Source organism: Notothenia coriiceps, unplaced genomic scaffold (genome assembly GCF_000735185.1).
Source record: "Notothenia coriiceps isolate Sejong01 unplaced genomic scaffold, NC01 NC01_scaffold00026612, whole genome shotgun sequence".
Lineage (NCBI taxonomy): Eukaryota > Metazoa > Chordata > Actinopteri > Perciformes > Nototheniidae > Notothenia > Notothenia coriiceps.
Window position 1 is genome coordinate 122,463 of NW_011359313.1, and position 20,465 is coordinate 142,927.

Sequence of the window (20,465 nt, forward strand, 5' to 3'; positions counted from 1 at the left end):
ATGTCTGCTTTTTCTGTTTCCCCATCTGCTGTTATATCTTCCCAATTGTGTTGTTTGTGTCTGTATGCCTCACTACTCATTATTTATCTGTTGATTTCTATTCCATCCCTTCTCGTGAAGTCTCCCACTCATCTGTTTTTATGAATATCACCATCTGTCTGTCTGGATTCCCTCACTTTTCTCTGATTTGATGACTTAACGCTACACCCACATAGTGCTGATTGGATGAGCAAATGGCACAGCAGCAGTGGACATGTACCCGAGTAGATGAGATGATGAGGAGCCGTGTAACACTGTATAGCTCATTATAATCTTGAAGTTATGTGTGCCTATTGGCTGCAAATTTGCACCACCTCTACACATGAAACCATCAGAGCACGCACACCTCCCTAGAGATGTCATGGGATCCGCCTCTAGCCTAACCTGCCGTGCCTTTTCTCTCCTGTGTGTGTGTGTGTGTGTGTGTGTGTGTGTGTGTGTGTGTGTGTGTGTGTGTTTCTTTCCTGGCAGTACAGTACTGTAAGTCTCTAAAGGGACCTTGAGAGATGCGATTTGACAGATGTTCATTTTTCTTCCACCATGACGTCACACATGCAGGAGGAGGAGTGTGTGCTTGGTATGTTTGTTGCCGCCACATTAGTGGGAATGAGTGAGCGCGTATGTGTGTTGGGTGGGGGGTGTAGACAGAGAAAGAGGGGGGNNNGTGTGTGTGTGTGTTGTGTGTGTCGGGTGTGTGTGTGTGTGTTGTGTTGTGTGTTTGTGTGTGTGTGTGTGTGTGTGTGTGTGTGTGTGTGTGTGTGTGTGTGTGTGTGTGTGTGTGTGTGTGTGTGTGTGTTTCTTTCCTGGCAGTACAGTACTGTAAGTCTCTAAAGGGACCTTGAGAGATGCGATTTGACAGATGTTCATTTTTCTTCCACCATGACGTCACACATGCAGGAGGAGGAGTGNGTGAGGGTGTATAGCGGCTATATGATTACAGCGGCTTTTGCTGTCCAGATACATTAATAGCTCGGCTCTTGCTTTTAAATCCTAATGTATTCTAATGTGCTCTAATGCATTCTGATGCAGCACAGGGGCATGGCGGTGTTTTAATAGAGTTTTTGATAGAGACAGCCTCCAGCATGCACACACCAACACAGTCTCTCTGTATCTTCCTGTTTCCTCTCTGTTTCTATCCCAGCCTCTGGTTTCTGCACTCTATTCCTCCTTTTTCTCTCTATGTATGCTAACCTTGCCTCATTTAAAGATATCACAAAGCCTCCATCTTTGACTTTTGGCTGGGGAACGCAGAATATTTTGCTTTCACAGCAATCAAATAAAACAAAGAGGAACTTTTAGTGATGCTCTCATTATTTAACCATGAGGAGGCTTTTTAGTTTCCCCAGTCCTGTTAAGCACTAGTCCCTTTCGTATAAAAAAATATTAGAGTAGGCATTATCTGGGTGGAAGAAAGATTTAACTAGCACACAACACGATGCACACACACACACACACTAATGCACACCATTATAAAACCTCTTAGGCTCTGATAGCTCTATGCTTACAACAGTCCAGTATGGCTATATAAAAGGTTTTGAATAGCAGTGTCAGTCTTTTGTGTCTTTTAGAGGCGGTGAGATGCCAGAGACATTGACCACTGCACTTTTAATTTCTTAAATTTGTGCAAACTGAACGACTCTTAAAATGACCGCACCAGAACTTTGTTAAAGGGATATTTCTGATGTCTCATGGCAGCCATTTGCTTAGATAAGCCTTAGATGGCTTTCACAGAATTTCACTACTGCTGTCATTTAAAAGAACATTGTTCCATCTGTGAACAGGGTCTGGGATTATGAGAGGGGGACACTCCACAAGCCTCCACTATCAAATGTGTTAAATTCAGAGTCAGATTGAGGCCAGATTCCTTTGTTGTTCTTATGCTCCCAGCTGCTACAGTATTATTGTTATTATTATTATTATTATTATTATTATTATACATATTTGTAATCTTTATTTAATCAGGTAGTCTGATTCTGAGTAAAATCTATTTTCCAAGAAAATTATCCTTGTTTGATCTATTCTTGTACTTTTTTTGCCAGTCTTGTTTGAATTTGAGGATTTGGTTGTCTCTCGGTTATTTTTGTGAATCCCTTCCAGCGTTTTTTAAAAGCTGAAATGAAGTCACTGACTTATTCTCCTCTCATACTGTCATCCTAGCATCAGAACATGGTAAAAAAGTATAACAAATAAATCTAATTTGTATGCAAGAGACTCATGCCGGTTTACTTTTTATCACAAATTCAACTAAATGTTCATCGAAATGATTTTATTGCAATAGAAACACATAGGAAATCCGTGCTGATGTTGTGCACAGATTTCCGTGGCAAAATGTTGTTAGTGTGGTGAAAAACACATTTGGACCTGCCAAGAGTGCAGCGCACCGCTCTGGCTGTGTGAAGCTGGCAATGTCTAATGACGACATCAAAGTGTTGCTCTGTGAATGAAGCTTGTTGGGAAAGTGTAATGGACTATAAAGTGCCATCAAAAACTATCCACTCCAGATGTCCGATCGCAAGATCAATATCTAGGTTTGCAAGCTGATCACCAAATATTGATGTTTGCACTCGAGTTAACTAGTATGTTTTAGTATATATGAAATAGTAAAGGAGTGATTGAGTGAATACTTTTTATCACACCACAAGTCAATGTAAAAAGAAAAAAGGTATTTTTCTTCCCAGGCATATATCCAGAGTTTCACTCGTGCAACACGCATTGGAGCCTAAAATATGATCAAATATAACCGGACACATAAACTCAGTCACCTTCGCCCCGGGCCAACACTCTCCACCTGCTGCTTCCCTCATGAATCTCTTTACTCTTCGCTCAGTTGATGGCTGCCACTGCGATAACAGCAGCGTTTTGAAGGTCAGTAGAGAGGACTGATAGCTTTTTGTTCTTATTTCCGCGGCAGTGGACAGATGCTTAGCCTGGAGGATGGGACGTCCTCTGGTGGTGGACAGGAAGTGGAGGGGACCAAGAGAGAGGGACCGAGCGAGTACGAGATCTCACTGGAGAATAAGAACAAACAGGTATGATTTTTTTCTCCAAGTGTGTTTGTGTGTGTGTTTGTATGTGTGGGACTGTAAGCACATGTTGATATGGAATGGATGTTGACTCTTCCCCCTGTTTAACAGTGAGGAGGTGTTTGAAGGATGATCATTTCACATTGTGTCTTGCGTCAGAAAAGAGATTCTTATTAAGATCTATTTCTGTCTGTGTTGACACGAAAAAGAACAGCAGCAATTTCACTGCCACAGTGACAGAAACGCAAAGATGCTAGGTTGTCATGGTAACAGCTAATAACTGCTCCTGGCGGCTGGAGATGTCTTTATTTCTCAAACCAAATTGCTGAAGGGTCTGCTGTTGCTACTGCTATGGCTGCTGCAGTGTGAGTGTATGTGTGAGTGTGTGTCTTCCTGCTTGCGTGTGTGTACACACACACACACACACACACACACACACACACACACACACACACACACACACACACACACACACACACACACACACACGCACAGTCACATGTGTGGCTGTCCTCTTTTTTTTCTCTCCCTATCTGTGCCTCCTCGCCTTCTACTCTCTCTTCTTCGTCTCCTTTTTGCTGGAAATTCATGAGGGCAAAATTCTGGAGGAAGCTGAGATTTTGGGCTGAGTGGCTCTGCCAACAAACGGAACAAAAATAGGCTTGTGCGGATGTTTACTTTTCTATTCATTTCCTCAAAATCACCTTTGTCACAGCCCATCCATCCTGCCTCCCTTGGCCCTTCAGCCAGTATTAGCTGTTGAACGATGATAGATGATGTTTACTTTGGCTCTAATGCCATAAACCCTCAGCAGTTTTTAAAGAGTGGACAGATAAGTAAGAAGGATACTTCTGAAAAGAAAGTGTGAGTGTGCATGTTGTTACTCAGGCTCAAATTCTTTGATCCTTTGTAGATATGAACAAAATGGCATCATGATATTTGCCTGCTGTTAGATGAATAACAATTTGAGTGGCGGCTGTGTGCTTTGCAATATGACTCTTGCGCTGTCTTCCGTGAGTTTCAGAGCCTTGTAAACATGTTTGATATTTAAACTCACTCCCCCTCACTCTCTTCCTTTCCCCAGATAGAAGACTTGGAGCAGAAATATGGAGGCCATCTCATAGCGAGGCGGGCAGCTCGTCGTATCCAAACGGCCTTCCGTCAGTACCAGCTCAGCAAAAACTTCCAGAAGATCCGTAACTCCCTGTCGGAGAGCAAGCTGCCCCGTCGGATCTCCCTGCGTCATCCCAGCCCTTCAGGCCGGAACAGGAACACAGCCCAGAGACACAGTTACAGTTTGCATCCTGGAGGAGGACAGATACCCTTACGCTCTAAAACCCCTCCTCCTCCCCCGTGTCGCTCCACCTCTCTGCCTCCTTCTCCTGCGTCGGCCCCTGCAGCCCGTCACTCTCAAGCCCCAAATCAGAACCCTGGACAAACACTCACACAGCTGGAAGACTGCTTCTCTGACCAGGTGAGGCTTTAGTTTCAGCTCCCATTCGTTTAGTTTAATTAGTAATGCAAGGGGGTCCAGAAAATAATACATCAAGAAGTTAAGTATTTTCTGAAACATCTCAAGGGTAAATAGTTAAGACAAATGTTTCAAATATTCGATGGATTGCCATGAACTTTCCTTAATCCTAATGAATTTGGTGATCCCTTGACTTTTCATAGTGCTATTGTCAGGTCAACAGTTTCATTTTTCCAATTAAACCTTAACCCAAGAAAAGACTGAGGAACTTAATTTAGCTGCTTAGATTAATGAATCACCCCAACGACCTGATGGGCAATATATTTTCTATGGTTTACTCTGTAATCAACCAGCACATTTCTTTGCTTCCACTTGTAGACAAATAGCCACAAATAAACAACCCCATCTTGTTTCACAAACTTTCTCAAACATGACTCATATCTTTTGACCTATTTTTAAATGACGCATACTTTTTATTATTATATTTGCAGCTTCACTCCTTGGCCCAGTCAATTGATGACGCCCTTCGTGGTTGGAGTCTGTCAGAAGGGGGAGAAGGGAAGGGGCTCCTGATGGACCCCGGGGCCCTTCGGGCAGCAGCTGAGAGCGCCTGTATGCCCCGCAGTGCCAGCTCACTGCTCATGGCCTTCAGGGACGTCACGGTTCACATCGACAGCAACAGCTCCTACACCATCTCCTCCGCCACCACCACGACCACCACCTCTCTGGGCAATGCAGGGCAGCAGGGCAGCAGGAAGACTTCGGAGAGCGGGATGAATTTTGGAGATGGCCCGTTTCCAGAGGAATCAGAGTTTCCTGCACCTCCGCCCAGTGAGGAGCTGGAAATGGGTGATCTAGGATCCAGAAGGGGCTCTGCAGCGCCGACTCTGGGAAGAGGAGGCCTGGAGGGGGAGAGCGGCTCAGACAGACTGGGGTCCACATCCACTTCTACCTCCACCTCTATCTCCACCTCAGCCCATTCCAACCAGCAACCTGCTCAGATTTACACCCAGTACCAGCAGTACCACTATACCCATCCTCAGCAGATCCCCGGGGGGCCGAGCCCCGAGGCCCTGCAGGCCCTGGTGGTCTCTCTGCCCAGGGACCGTTGCCAGGATCCAGCCTCCTGTCGCTCACCAACTCTCTCCACAGACACACACCGCAAACGCCTCTACCGCATCGGACTCAACCTCTTCAATGTGTGAGTGGACCAGCAACACAAATACATACTAATACCCAGGAAATTACAACATAATCCTGCACCCTCTGGCTCAGGGTTCAAAATGCACTTATTAATGTTTGCGTCTAACAAATCTCCAACAGCACTGCAAAACTGCTCTCAGCAGCTGCTCATTAGTGTTTGCGATTGTTGGGAGGAGCTGCGGTTTCAGTGCCATCTTGTGTGAAGTCAATGAAAAAAAAGAGATAGAGGAGGGTGGGGGACGAAGAGAGAAAAAGTGAGAAAGATAGAAAAAAAGGAGAGAATGCAGTTGAGAGGCAGACAAGGAGGTCATGAACAATGTGAGAGCCTCTCAGAGTCTATAAATAGAGCCCACGGATGGCCTGCACTTATTATTAGTTAATACAAATTAAAGTAAATGAACTCATGTGCATCTGTGACAGTAGGTCTGACACAGAAGACCAGAGCTAACTGATTTTGCACATGAATGCACTCTTCTTTTCCCTTTTTCTCTTTGTGTGTCCTATTCACATACACACACATACACACACACACACACACATATTTTCTTTCTCACTTTGCTTGAACGCACAAACACATTGCACACGCGCTGTTTAATTCTTAACACTATGTTCTTCTCTGCTGCTGGCTATCTGCGGGCAGGAACCCAGAGAGAGGCATACACTTCCTGATCACGCGTGGTTTCGTCCCGGACACGGCCATCGGAGTGGCTCACTTCCTGCTTCAGAGGAAGGGCCTGAGCAGACAGATGATTGGAGAGTTCTTGGGGAACAGCAAGCTGCAATTCAACAGAGATGTCCTTGAGTGAGTATTCATTATATAAATACACATACACAGTGGGGCAAAAAAGTATTTAGTCAGCCACCAATTGTGCAAGTTCTCCCACTTAAAAAGATGAGAGAGGCCTGTCATTTTCATCCTAGGTATACCTCAACTATGAGAGACAAAAGGAGAAAAAAAAATCCAGAAAATCACATTGTCTGATTTTTAAAGATTTATTTGCAAAATTATGGTGGAAAATAAGTATTTTGGTCACCTACGAACAAAACAAGATTTCTGGCTCTCACAGACCTGTAACTTCTTCTTTAAGAGCCTCCTCTGTCCTCCACTTGTTAACTGTATTAATGGCACCTGTTTGAACTCGTTATCAGTATAAAAGACACCTGTCCACAACCTCAAACAGTCACACTCCGAACTCCACTATGGCCAAGACCAAAGAGCTGTCAAAGGACACCAGAAACAAATTGTAGACCTGCAATAGGCTGGGAAGACTGAATCTGCAATAGGTAAGCAACCTCCTTCCATCAGCAAGGGCATTGAAGATGAAACGTGGCTGGGTCTTTCAGCATGACAATGATCCCAAACACACCGCCCGGGCAACGAAGGAGTGGCTTCGTAAGAAGTATTTCAAGGTCCTGGAGTGGCCTAGCCAGTCTCCAGATCTCAACCCCATAGAAAATCTTTGGAGGGAGTTGAAAGTCTGTGTTGCCCAGCGACAGCCCCAAAACATCACTGCTCTAGAGGAGATCTGCATGGAGGAATGGGCCAAAATACCAGCAACAGTGTGTGAAAACCTTGTGAAGACTTACAGAAAACGTTTGACCTCTGTCATTGCCAACAAAGGGTATATAACAAAGTATTGAGATGAACTTTTGTTATTGACCAAATACTTATTTTCCACCATAATTTGCAAATAAATTCTTTAAAAATCAGACTATGTGATATTCTGGATTTTTTTCTTCTCATTTGAGGTATACCTAGGATGAAAATTACAGGCCTCTCTCATATTTTTAAGTGGGAGAACTTGCACAATTGGTGGCTGACTATATACTTTTTTGCCCAACTGTATATGGAGATGCATTATGAATGCACACAAATACATATACACATGTTTGGGTTTTTCTGTTATGAATCAGGTTAAAATCCCTTGGAAGTGTTGCTTTGTTTGACTCTCCCTGACTGGTAGACGCCCACGTATACCCACGCCTTTCAAACTCCACACTTGAGAACATAGGGTTTCTATTATAAATTCACAGATTGAATTCCCAATGTTGAGAGAAATAATTTAGAAAGCTCCTGAACAGCCAGAGAAGTCATTATACAAGACATTTTCCCAGCATGAGTGCTAGTCCTCCTGACAACTAAACAGACCTGAATGTATACAATTGGCAGTTTTCCCTTTTGAGTTACCACGTTGTGAATAATTCCTCCTCCTGTATTATCCCCTTTAGTTTATCATAAGACCCCTCTATCATCATCCCCCCTTATTTGACCACTTACTTTATGAGTGCAGAAAAAATGTATATTAATTATTATTTTATTTGCTATGTTTAACTAATGTAATCCCTGGATTCACCACTACTAGGGTCAGAAATGTTCTCTCTTTACTATAAAATAAGAGAGGAGATAAAATATTAAATAAGAGATTTGTTGGACTTTGACTTTAATGAATTCAGGTACTTCTAAAATATCTAAAATAGCTTTGGAACCTTATTGCACACACACACACACACACACACACACACACACACACACACACACACACACACACACACACACACACACACACACACACACACACACACACACACACACATGCAGCACTAGCATGCATAAATGCAACACATCCATGAAAACACGCATTTACTTAATGCCCTCACACTCACACTTTTCACGTCCAACCAGTGTAGACAGAGATCCAGGATAGAGAGGCTTTTTGCTGAGGTTGTTCAAGAGACTGTAGAAATAGGTCACTGCACTGAACACACACATACACACACACACACACACACACACACACACACACACACACACACACACACACACACACACACACACACACACACACACACACACACACACACACACACACCCTCTATTTCTTTTACTGAGACACATAGACACACAAGCATGGCCCCACACGTGCACATGCACATAAAACGCACACTTCTTCCATTGCTTCCGCCTGCCCTCAGCCTTTCAAGTACCTCTTTCTTGCCCCCCCCCGCTCTTTGCATTTCATTATTTTGCCCTCTCATCCCCCTCTTTGCTTTCCTCTTATCTCCCACTGTCATCAGACCCCATTGATGTTTCCACAAAGAGTGTGCGTGTGCAAACATGTTTGTCTCTATGTGCGTCTTCCAGGTCAGTGGTTCGGTAATGGAGGTATGGCTGTAAGAGTAAGATGTGCCATCAGCACTTGGGTACTCCATAGTTTGCTGCACATGCACTCGCACACACGCACTCGCTCACTCACCTTCTCATTACAGTGACACACTGCAACTAAACCGAATCTCTCTCTTTTCTTTCCCCTTTGCTTTTCTTTCTTCTTCTCTTTGTCTGTCCCTCAATAGTTGTGTTGTGGATGAAATGGATTTCTCAGGCATGGAGCTCGACGAAGCCCTGAGAAAGTTCCAGGCTCATGTTCGCGTTCAGGGAGAAGCACAGAAAGTGGAGAGACTCATCGAAGCCTTTAGGTGAGACTGTCAACTCGCTGACAACCAGGCCTCGCTGACTAATGGGCTCTGGCTTCACTTTATAACACAACTCAACACAACAACAGTCCATCACATGACTGAGCAGGGCTAGTAAGGGCACTCTAAACTTTTTTAAATTAATAGACCTTTTGCCTGTGGCCACCTATGCAAAAAAAAAAGCACTGACATGTAACCAGGCTCACATCTAAGGAATAAAATTGAAGTATTTTCGGATCTCATTTCCCAGCCTTGTGGCAGTAGACGTTTCTAGAATGGCATACTAATAGAGCGACAGTAAAGACAAAGTGTTGAACTGGTTCTGCCGGCATGCTCTGATGAAACCAAAGCCATGTATAATTAACAAATTACACTGATTGCCTGAAACCTTTGACTAAACTCAGCGGTGTTAGATAGTCAGCCAATCATGATCTGAGCTGCAGGCAATCAGTGTGCATTACATCGGCACAAAAAAGATGCTCCATCTCATAACTTTCTCCAATGGATGACATTTTCTGGCCAAATATTCGGCCTCTCCAGCCTGATTGTACAGTATGTGCGTGACTTTTGCGTGGCCATTTCCATCCAAAATCACACATGAATATGTATGAGTCCATGTTTGGTACTCCTGAGTCCTGAGGTTTTAGCTCAGGCTAGTTTCCTGCTCATTTAGTCAGTGCTGACTCTTGCCCTCCAGTCACTAAAATGTATGAGCCTATTTGCTGAAAAATACAAATTTTAATACCTAGAAAGACCCACTGTAGCTTGCAAGCTGCCTTTGTGCATTGAAGTGGACCGTCTAGCTTAGCCTCCAACAAACTCCTGGATAGAAACAGTTTTTTATGCTATTTTGACTTCTGACTGAAAGTTATTTCAGTTAAAAACAAAGTGTTCAGACAAATAGGAGCTACAATGGTTGCCTTATCCCCTGGCTACCACTGTCCTTGAGATGTCCCGGTAAAATACACAGATTGCTCCCTGGACTAAGAATGCAATGGAAATGCCATTATTGTTTTTTATTTCAGGGTTATTGGTTGCATTGCATTGTACTTTTAATCTCCCATTGTTGATCTGCTCAACAATGTCACCACCTTGTCAACTGAATTCAAGATGTCCTTCTGACACTCAGTTGCTTGTATAATTCAATGTTAGATGAGTGCAAATGTACTTCAAGTTTTGAGCATTGTGGATGCATTTCAGCATCCAAAATGTGTTGTCTTAGTTTGAGCTGCTGATTTTAATTTTCACTTTTGTTGTAATGATTTTTTTTCTTAATTTCTGGTGACAAATCCCATGAAAAAAACAACTACTTCTTAGATAATTTCTTAGTAGTTTTCTAAGTGTCTCGCCCTGCCTGTGGCACCTTGCCCCAAGCCTATTGCTTCCTTTGAGTCTATTGCAAAGACAGTTTTGGGCAAATTTGAATTTTGATTGCATAATGGTATCAAATGAAACGTCAAAGGATCTCCAAGTTACAATTCACCCTGAGGGGGACATACATATCAACATTGCTGTTTCTTGACACACCCGATAGCATGGCTGATTAAAATAGGAGCAAATATAAAGGTCAAACAACTCAAAGATTGTGTCATGTGTCATGAAGGTGCTCGAAACGAGAAAGGCCACAAGCAATCCTCTGGCAAAAAGTTAAACACAGAGGATGCTTGTAAATGTTAAAAGCTGGGTTAAAATAACAACAATGTGTGCAGCACATACAGCCTTCTTCAGGGTGTAGTTTATTTCTTTGTTTGCTTAAAAAACAGCTGGGCTTTGTAGTTTTACATTAAACGTTACTTTGACTAGACTAAATAGCACAAATGTTTTTTACAGCCGCGGATTTATACACATGTTGTGCTCTGAGTATTTACTGCAGCAGGCGGATTATCTAGGATTGACTAAAAATAAACTCCAGGTCCCTCATAATGTTCAACATCATCACCAGAACTATGTATTAAGTGTGTTATTATTCCAGGCAAGAAATAGTGAGAGGAAAGAGCAAAAGGAGCAGTCATCATGACACTTCCTCTCTCTGCCTCTGATTTGAGGGGCCAATCAGAACACCCACCGCGGTCATCAGTTAATCACATCGCACTCAATCATTCGTTCTAAGCCCCTGGGTGCAGATTACAAATTCATCAGTGATCTGAGACAACACTGTAGTTGGAGCTGTGTGTATAGGTCAGAATCAAGCAAGCTTTTATCGGGACAGCCAGACATCCCATGCCATGTCTGTTATGTAACGGTTGTTATGTCATCTGTTTGAAGCGTGTTGTACTCTTGTCGTGAGTAGTTCTTTTATACGAAGCTGTATTGGTGCCAGCTGGCATGCAACTTTCATATGCAGAAATGAAGATAAGAGATTGGGAGCTAGTGTTTAAATAAACTGGTTACATAAGATGGAGATCTGTGCATGAAAATGTGTGAATGAAGCACAAATACACACACGCACGCACACGCACACCGCACACACGCGCACACACACACACACACACACACACACACACACACACACACACACACACACACACACACACACACACACACACACACACACACACACACACACAATTAAACACAATCTGCTTTATTTATTCACTCAGCTCACATATGCACTTACACATCTATGAACATGTCTATTAGTTTGCCTATGCACTCATACATAGAAATGGCTTTGCTCTAAGTCTTTGAAGAATTTGCAGCAGACTTACATCAAGATGACAAATGGGGAGGCTTGTTTTTGCCTCTCTGTGTACGTGTGGAAATGATATCTGGAGCTTTGTGGGTGCCGAGCAGGATCTGTTCTTCCTCGAACAAAGGCATTGCTACTGAACTGTGCTGCAGTCAGTACTTTGGCCTTAGATCTTGTGTTGGGGGGGGTCTGGGAAAGGCTTTCTGGTTGTGCTGGTCTCAGATGTGGACTCTGGTTTGCATATGCTCTGACAACTACATAGTCCTCTGGAGAAAAGCAGCCCTCTGCATGTCTGCATCCTGCCTGGATGCGGAGATAAAAGCCTCCCTCCACTGAAATGGCCCACTGTGTGAGTGCAAGTGACAGTAAGAAAGATAGGGAGGGAGCTGTGGGGGGGAGAAGGGGTGGAAGTGAGAGTTTGTGAAGCCTGTGGGCAGCGATGGAGCAAAGCATGTCCAAATGCATGATCTCTGCTAACAAAGCAGACTGGGCATTACCTCACCTAGGGCAGAGACATTTGTCAAATGTTTCCTGTCTCCTGTCAGTCTCATTTATGGTAGAGTGGAAGTTACAGTCAGCGAGTTTTTGAATCAGTCAGAATAAAAAATGATGTAGCTTGTATGCAGAGATATTGGCCTTAATGCGTCCATCCCGCTGAAGGAAAAAGTCACTTTTAGATGTATTACTTTTTAAAACGTTAACAGTTTGTACTGCTCTCTCTGAACGCTGCGCTCTCTGTTTGTGTTAGTTCAATCTAAAAGGACATTTCAGGATTTGAGGGTGCAGTTGGGCACAATGACGGAGGAGGGAGCACATCATTACGTTTTGGTACATTGCTTCTGTGAGCCTGAAGATACTATGTTAGGAGGTGTTTCTAATATTCAATATGTCCTCATTTATTATAAATGTGGTGGACAAAATATGTGGAACATGCCTCAGAATAAAGCATCGTGATTTTAGATGATATTAATATTAAAAGCCTCATCGAGGTAGGATTTATTGTAGGGCTGTTGGAATAGACTTACTTTTGGGTGTACTTGAAAAACTGGCACCTGAGTGTGATTTCACGCCAGTGCAGCAGTAAAATCCTGCAGTTTCCTAAAATATGGTCCTCAGTTATTAAGATATTATCATATTCACTCAGTTCATGTTGTTTATGTTTTTGTTGCTGGAATTTTTCGACCCTCATATCGGTATGTTTTGAATAGGGGTCTTATCAATAATAGAATCAGACTGGCTTGGTTGTTGTGGTGGTTTGGTAACAGTTCAATGGATGTTGTTATATTCAGTTCAGTGTGTAGATAAGGCCAACAATGATTTGTCTGGGATGCAATTTAATCTGAATCTAAAACCAAACAGAAGGGTATATATAGGTATGCTATTTTGGTATCATACACCCAACTTGTGGTTCTAACTTGTCCATACTGAAATGTATTTTGTTGTAACAGTGATAGTAACACCAAAAGAAACAACACAGTTAGAACATACTGAATGCTGTTAACCTTACAAATGCAAAACAACTCCTCAGGATTTGAAAGATACTTGTACATTCAGTTGATGTGCTACTGCTAGTTGAATGCCTTACACTAACACTGAACGTTCATACTTAATGCTCTATTTTTTTCCTTATGCCTATCCCCCAAACTCTTCTCTACAACTAAATATGTGAATGTTTTGATGCTGCTTATGGTACTAGTTTTTTGGGTTCTTGAATAGTGTTATAATTTCCAAGTATCCAGACCAATGTGGAGACGAAGATGTGAACGAGAAATGTCACATTTTTTATATATAACTCTGCTGTCCTATTTTCCCTCCACAGCCAGAGGTACTGTATGTGTAATCCTGATGTGGTGCAGCAGTTTCATAACCCTGACACCATCTTCATCCTGGCCTTCGCTGTGGTCCTCCTCAACACTGACATGTACTCGCCCAACATCAAACCCCAGCGCAAAATGGGCCTTGATGACTTCATTCGCAACCTCAGAGGTTAGTGTGTCCAAATTCATGTATGAGAGAGTTTCATATCAAAGCTGTATGACTCATCTCAGGGATGGTGATGTGACAGTGTGAGAGAGGCGGTATTATGATGACATGTTCCTATATTTATGGCAAGTGGTTCTATGAGCAGCGAATTTGGTTATATAATAGTAACCACATGTAGACACACATGCACATTTCGCAACATTTTCACAAAGAGATCCATCTGCGAGATATGCCACAATGATAGGGAGGACGAAAAAGAGAGCAGAGGGCAAGGAAATTCAAAGTTTTACAACAAGCACTCTCTATCAACCCCTCTTCAGCCTCACTATCAGGCTTTTGAGTGGCAGCTTCTTGAAGTGAAGTCAATTACTCAAAGAGGCGGCGGGTGCTTGCCTGTGCGCGCTACCATCAAGGAAACCATCAGCTGTGCAGGATGAGATTCCTGATATCCTTGACTCGAAGCTCTGCTCCAGAGGCTGTGGCATTGACCCATTTAATTAAGGCTCACTTAGCGTAGATTTAACGATATGAGCTCGGGTTTCTAGAGGCATCCCATCACCTGAGGCTCTCAAAAACGCTCTCCATACAGCGGTTGAATAGATGCATACATTTAATGCAAATAGAGTTTGAAAATGAGAAGTTTGACTTTAATTCGTACCTTCAGTTAAAGGTGGGGTGGGTAATTTTGGAGAAACCAGCTTGAGTGAGCTAGAATTTGAAAATACACAGCCGGAAGAAATCTGCTACTTCCTTACAGAGCCCCTCCTCCAACACACGAACGCGCACATGACCAATGAGGGCACGAGATAAGTTTGTGCACAGATGGAAGGCTGACAGGCAGGTAGGCCATCCAGTTATTTTAGCCGGGCCGGCTAAAATGATTGGTCGTTCTTTTTTACAGTACTACGGCTTCCACAGATGAACATTTTTATTGACTTTTTGTCAAAGCACTTAAGATATTCATTGCTATCGGGATGTTAAGAGCATTCCATGGAATATAATAAAAAGTGTATCTGGAGCCGGTTTCTCAAACTTACCTACCCCACCTTTAATGGAAGAGAACACCTTAAAATATATTTTAATATCTTGTTTCTCGTAATATCATGCAAGTCATTTTTTATTTGTGAGCTGAAGAGGTTTCTCCACCATAACACAATGACAGCAGACATACTGGGATAAAAGCACATTTTCTCATTTAAAGCTGCAAAACCTACAATGAAATTAAGCTAATGTTGCTGAAACATCTTAAAGTTAAAGAAATTAACAAATTAAAATTATATGAGCTCACAAAGAATCTTTCAAATTGAATAATTACTAAGCGTATAATTTGGACCCCTTCCACTGTGCTGTTGCTAAACTCTCAGAGGATCTGCACTGTGAAATTCTTTAATTTAAGGTGAACATCATGAATAATACAATAATTCAAAACAAAACAAATTTTAAATGTTTTACTAATGGTGTCTATTTTTTATTTGAATAGTTTTGGCATTGCATTGGAGTCACTGGGTCACATTACATGGAAAGAACTTCCATTAGTTTCAATTAAAATAATTATGCAAAATAAATCAATTACAAATAAGTATACAACCAATTTAACATCATCTATTTATCACCATTTAATGTAATACGGTTGAGTAATACTAATCTAATACACACATTTAGTCTGTTATGTGTGTACACTGCTCTTCATTCACCACGCTGGCTTTGTTAGCAGCTAACAAACAAAATGACTCCTCTGACCGAGCAACGCAGGAGATAGCGTTCATGTTCGCCTGCAGGGTCAAGGCCATGGATGTATGAAGAGAATGGTATGTGAGATTGAGAGGGAGGATACATCTGGATTAGGGGATTTGTATTGACTGTTGGGTTCAAATAGCACCAATCTCTTTCCAGAATCACTAACACTAAATAGATACTACACTCTTTAAAATGCCAATGTATATCAATACATCACAGGGTGTTTCCTTGGATTCCTGAAGAAATCACTGTTTTCCCTCGTGCCTCCATGGTTAACGGAGAACCTAAAAAAGGCCAAAAGCAAATCGAATCCCTGATGAATTACAGTAAATGTTGGCCAGGTTTAACAACAGCAGAACTATGTCTAAAAGTCAGATAAAAACTCTTGACACAACTCATGCACTATAATCCGTCATATGCTCACTGCTTCACAAACACATGCATTTTCATCAAAATCTTACAGTTTAAAACAATTCTGACATAACTAAACCAATTGTTATTTTAAAAACAAAGTAGGCTGTCAGCTGGAAACATTACATCGACAACTTACAGTATGTAGATAACGTTAACTTTAATAGCTAGCTATCTACATCTTCAAATGACCACATTTATGGTGGCTGTCTGAAGTCAAGGGTCCATTGTACTAGAAAATGATATTGGTAAATGTGCTTTTGTTATAATTGTAAACTACATGTGTGCCATAAGAGAATGATAAGCTTGACACAGACATAGCAACAGTGAATAAAGGCGAAGTGCTTACCTTGATAGTGACCTGTCACACTTCTTCTGTTCTGGGCCGTCCTTCCCTAAGGTGTGGATGATGGAGCAGACATCCCCAGAGAGATGGTTGCAGGTATTTATGAAAGGATCCAACAAAGAGAGCTCCGCTCCAACGAGGACCACGTCACCTATGTGAGCCGCGTGGAGCAGTCCATCCTGGGCCTGAAAACTGTGAGTGAATTTATTGTTTGTGCTCCCCCTTTTTCTCTCATTTCAGAGAGCTGTCTCTACTTGTTTGTACTGTCTCACTTTCTCTTGTGTCATGTTTTATTTCACTGCATTCTGTCATCTCCATCTCTTTAACCATTACTCCGTAGATCCTCGCCGTGCCCCACAGGCGTCTGGTGTGCTGCTGCCGTCTGTTTGAGGTGCCTGACGCAAACAAGGCCCACAAACAGAAGCTCTCCCAGCTCCAGAGAGAGGTCTTCCTCTTCAATGACCTGCTGCTGGTGAGCAACCTATTTTCAGTGACTCACTACTATACTCTCAATACGCTCCTTAAACCACATTTTATTGTCAGTTCATACAAAATCGGATCATTATATTCACCGCGTTGGTGTTTTTTATGTCTCCACTCTAGATTCTAAAGCTGTGTCCCAAGAAGAAAACCTCGGCCTCATACACCTTCTGTAAAGCTATGGGCCTACTGGGAATGCAGTTTCACCTCTTCAGCAATGAATGTAAGATGCTTTTTTACTCTACTGCAATTTATTCTCAGTAGTTTCAACCTGCTGCTGGAAAAATGCTGACCCAACTATGAGAGCCATCAACATCATTGTCTGTCAAATCCACACGTTGATTGTGTCATAGGGCCACCATTAAAACTAAATGAACACACTCATGTCAACGAACACTTCCAGGAAATGTGCTTGCTTGCAAGAATCTAGCCTTAAAGCCTACATCTTAACACTTAACAAGATATTTTTTAGGCAACTCAATGAACTTTTATGAATTTAAGACACACTGTGAAAAGGGTGAAAGTTCTAAAACTAAAACAAGGATGGCACCCAGAGTGACCTGGGAATCACAGGTAACCACAAATACTTGAAACTAGCCAGTGAGACAACACACACGTCAGCATGGACTGCTATTTAACCAGATGTTTTCTGAAACCAGTGGAGCAACCTTCTTGGTATTGGATAGAAAGCAGGTTTAAGACACTTCCACACTGGCTCACTTTTCAGATGAATGAGTTACAGCCTGATACAGCACAGTGGTAATAATGGCTTAAAGCTAATTCAAATTTTAACCATGCTTAGCATGTTAGCATTCTAACCGTTGTACAGCTGAGGCTGATATGGTTGTCAGTTTTTTTGCAGGTTATTGATCTTAAATCAAAGAATAAAACACATGAAGGATTTGACCTGATGAAGTCTAACGAAATTATAATAATTTATAATGTGAAGGATATGAATGCCTTTACTTGATTTTAAAGATATTAATTGAGTCATGACACTAGCATAGCTGAATGTGTTGTATGAGAAATAAATAGAAAACTACTGGCCTTCAGTGAATATGAGCCTCCTAACATTTCTGCAAACCCTTTGTTGAAAATCTTCAAGAAACCATTGCTGCCAACAGAAAAATAATTTGGTTATTAAGCTCAAAGCATGAGTTTTTGCAGGTATTCTTAGCACCATTTTGTGAAGTTAAATTGAAGTTTAAAAGATCAACAACAAAATGTTTCGAAGAACCTGTATCCTATTTTGAAATCAAAGTCATGGTGAAAGTAATTCCTTTTTCTCTTTGAAACCTTGTTGTTGCTGTCTCATCAGACTACGCTCATGGCATCACCATGCTGAGCCCGTTTACCTCAGAGAAGAAGCAGCTGGTGAGTTTCTGCTCCCCGAGCGGAGAAGAGCTCAGGAAGTTTGCAGAGGAGCTCCGAGAGGCGATCACAGAGGTCAATGAGATGGAGCAGATACACATCCAGTGTAAGTGCAGCACTCACACCTCAGCATATGCAGGACATCAGGACAGATACATACTGTATATTATGACTAGAAAAAGAGATTTTATTAACAACAATACTTTTTTCCTGGTAAATAATTTGTACACAAATATGTATATACATGTGAATATATATGCATAATATATAGTCGCTGGTTGCAATCTCCTATTTGTGTTACAGGGGAGTTGGAGCGGCAACAAGGCATCCAGCCACACAGCATACACACCAATGGTGGGCAAGTGGACACACACACAGGACACGGCTCACCCTCAGGTGCTGGTTTTGCTCGTGCAGCATAAAATTCATAACACCGCATTCATTACTCATAACAATGCATACATTACTCAAGGCAATGTATAAAAATAGGACAACTTCATGGAAGATTGGTGCATGAATAATCCAACAACAGCGAATATGAACATGAAAAAGGAATACATTATGATTATATTGTTTAACTTTTCTCTAATTGTGGCTTTTTTAATGGGTTTGTTCCCCTAAAAACAACATTGCAGTATTTGCATTACTTAAGGTTAATAGTTTTTGTATGGATTAAACACCCAATACACAACATGTTAATTAGTGAGCTTTAGAGTTGCTGGTTTCAAGGATTTTGTAAAAACTGCATATAGTTAGCTGAATCCTTCTGTTTGCTGCCTTAATGCTTAGCTGAGTTGTTCCCACACTGAAAAAACTGAAACGGTGACTTTAATGAAATGTATTATGTCAACAGATGTCACTGTATTATGTTAGTTGAAAGCAATAATATTAAGTTAAATATACAAAATATTAGCTTCAACCTAATATAATTGCTTTTAACTTACCAATAAGAATAAGAATAATACAGTTATGTGAAAATTGTCAATGGTTCAGTTTTCTCAGTGCATGAGGGAGTATTTACCAGACAGACATGACAGAAGTATTAATGTGATTCATCCAACCCTGAGGAATAAAGCAAATAGGTATATTCCTAAAATGCTAAACTCTTCCTTTATAAAAAGTGACTGCCACCTGTGCAAAGTACTGATTCGGAATTTTAACATTCTGTTCATGAAACTTTAATCTCCCATTGAGTTACAAATAGACGCCTTTCTCCCCACAGGCCAACAGGATGTGTACGATAAAACTGGCAACAACAACACAGTAGAGGTAAGTGCTAAGCCACTCTTGCCTCCCTCAGGTAAGTGCATGTGTCCCCTGCTATGTGGGTGTGGTTCTGCCTGTCTGTGTGTGTCTGTGTCTGTCTGTGTGTGTTTGCGTGTGTGAATGAGCGACTAGATAGGGACTCATCCTGGAAAAAAGGTTTGCTTTGTGCTTTGCTTTAAAAGAGCTCGGCCTCAGGCACATCCCCACTTTGCAGGCACAGATACAAAGGCCGCTGAGAGGAGTGTGCAATAGTGGCGCTCCAAACTATCTCTCCGTGTGCCTCGTGAGTGGATCAGCAGCCACTCTACTTGCCATACAGCATCCCTTCTTTCATCAGCTGCTGCTGCCAGCCTTACTGTATAAGCTTTTGCAAGCCACCATAAGCCTGGCTGGCTCCTAGAATACCATCTAAAGTACAAAGCCAGATAAGCTTGATAGTGTTAACAGTCTGAGTGTGTGTGGGTGGGGGAATGTCTGTGAAACCAGCCCTTATTTTAACTCAGCATACAGTACAGTCATAGAGGCCGTTTACCCCTTTCCAATTTCCTCTGTTTCTATCCTTTCCATTCTTTCCTCTCTCCCCTGCCTCTCAGTCAGTCCTTTAGAGTTGTACATAGTGTGTTAGGGAGACACTACGCCCCTCGGTGTCACCTCTCCTTTCCTGACACTCCCTTCAACTTTTAGCTTCTCATTCTGCCACTCATTTACCATGTTCGCACACCCACACACACATCAAAATCAAAACGTTCACGTCATGACCTCTGACCAAAATCTCTTCTTATCCCGTTACCCTTTTCTGTTTCTGGGCTGGTGTGTGTAAAACATTTTTGAGAGAAAGTTTAAATCATGTAAATAAACATGATTGGGAGAAAAAGAGAGACGGAGTGTGTGTTTTGCATGCGCTCGCTCTGCATACCAACCTGCATGCCTGAATGCCCATGTGCGTAACACACCAGAGGGCTGCGTAGAGGCTGC

At 42.0% G+C, this 20,465-nt stretch overlaps 1 protein-coding gene across 2 annotated transcripts in view; it reads left to right on the forward strand.

Annotated features, from left to right (window-relative positions):
• iqsec3b (IQ motif and Sec7 domain ArfGEF 3b) overlaps positions 1 to 20,465 on the forward strand; it is a 118,082-nt gene that overhangs the window by 95,921 nt on the left and 1,696 nt on the right. For both annotated transcript variants that reach the window (XM_010784838.1, XM_010784839.1), the window contains exons 2-13: positions 2,951 to 3,068; positions 4,147 to 4,536; positions 5,025 to 5,734; positions 6,377 to 6,538; positions 9,088 to 9,210; positions 13,716 to 13,882; positions 16,428 to 16,567; positions 16,714 to 16,845; positions 16,977 to 17,076; positions 18,172 to 18,330; positions 18,528 to 18,620; positions 19,447 to 19,493. In XM_010784838.1, coding sequence (XP_010783140.1) covers positions 2,958 to 3,068; positions 4,147 to 4,536; positions 5,025 to 5,734; positions 6,377 to 6,538; positions 9,088 to 9,210; positions 13,716 to 13,882; positions 16,428 to 16,567; positions 16,714 to 16,845; positions 16,977 to 17,076; positions 18,172 to 18,330; positions 18,528 to 18,620; positions 19,447 to 19,493 — 2,334 coding nt within the window. In that variant the 5' untranslated portion in view covers positions 2,951 to 2,957. The remainder of the gene's footprint in view (positions 1 to 2,950; positions 3,069 to 4,146; positions 4,537 to 5,024; positions 5,735 to 6,376; positions 6,539 to 9,087; positions 9,211 to 13,715; positions 13,883 to 16,427; positions 16,568 to 16,713; positions 16,846 to 16,976; positions 17,077 to 18,171; positions 18,331 to 18,527; positions 18,621 to 19,446; positions 19,494 to 20,465) is intronic.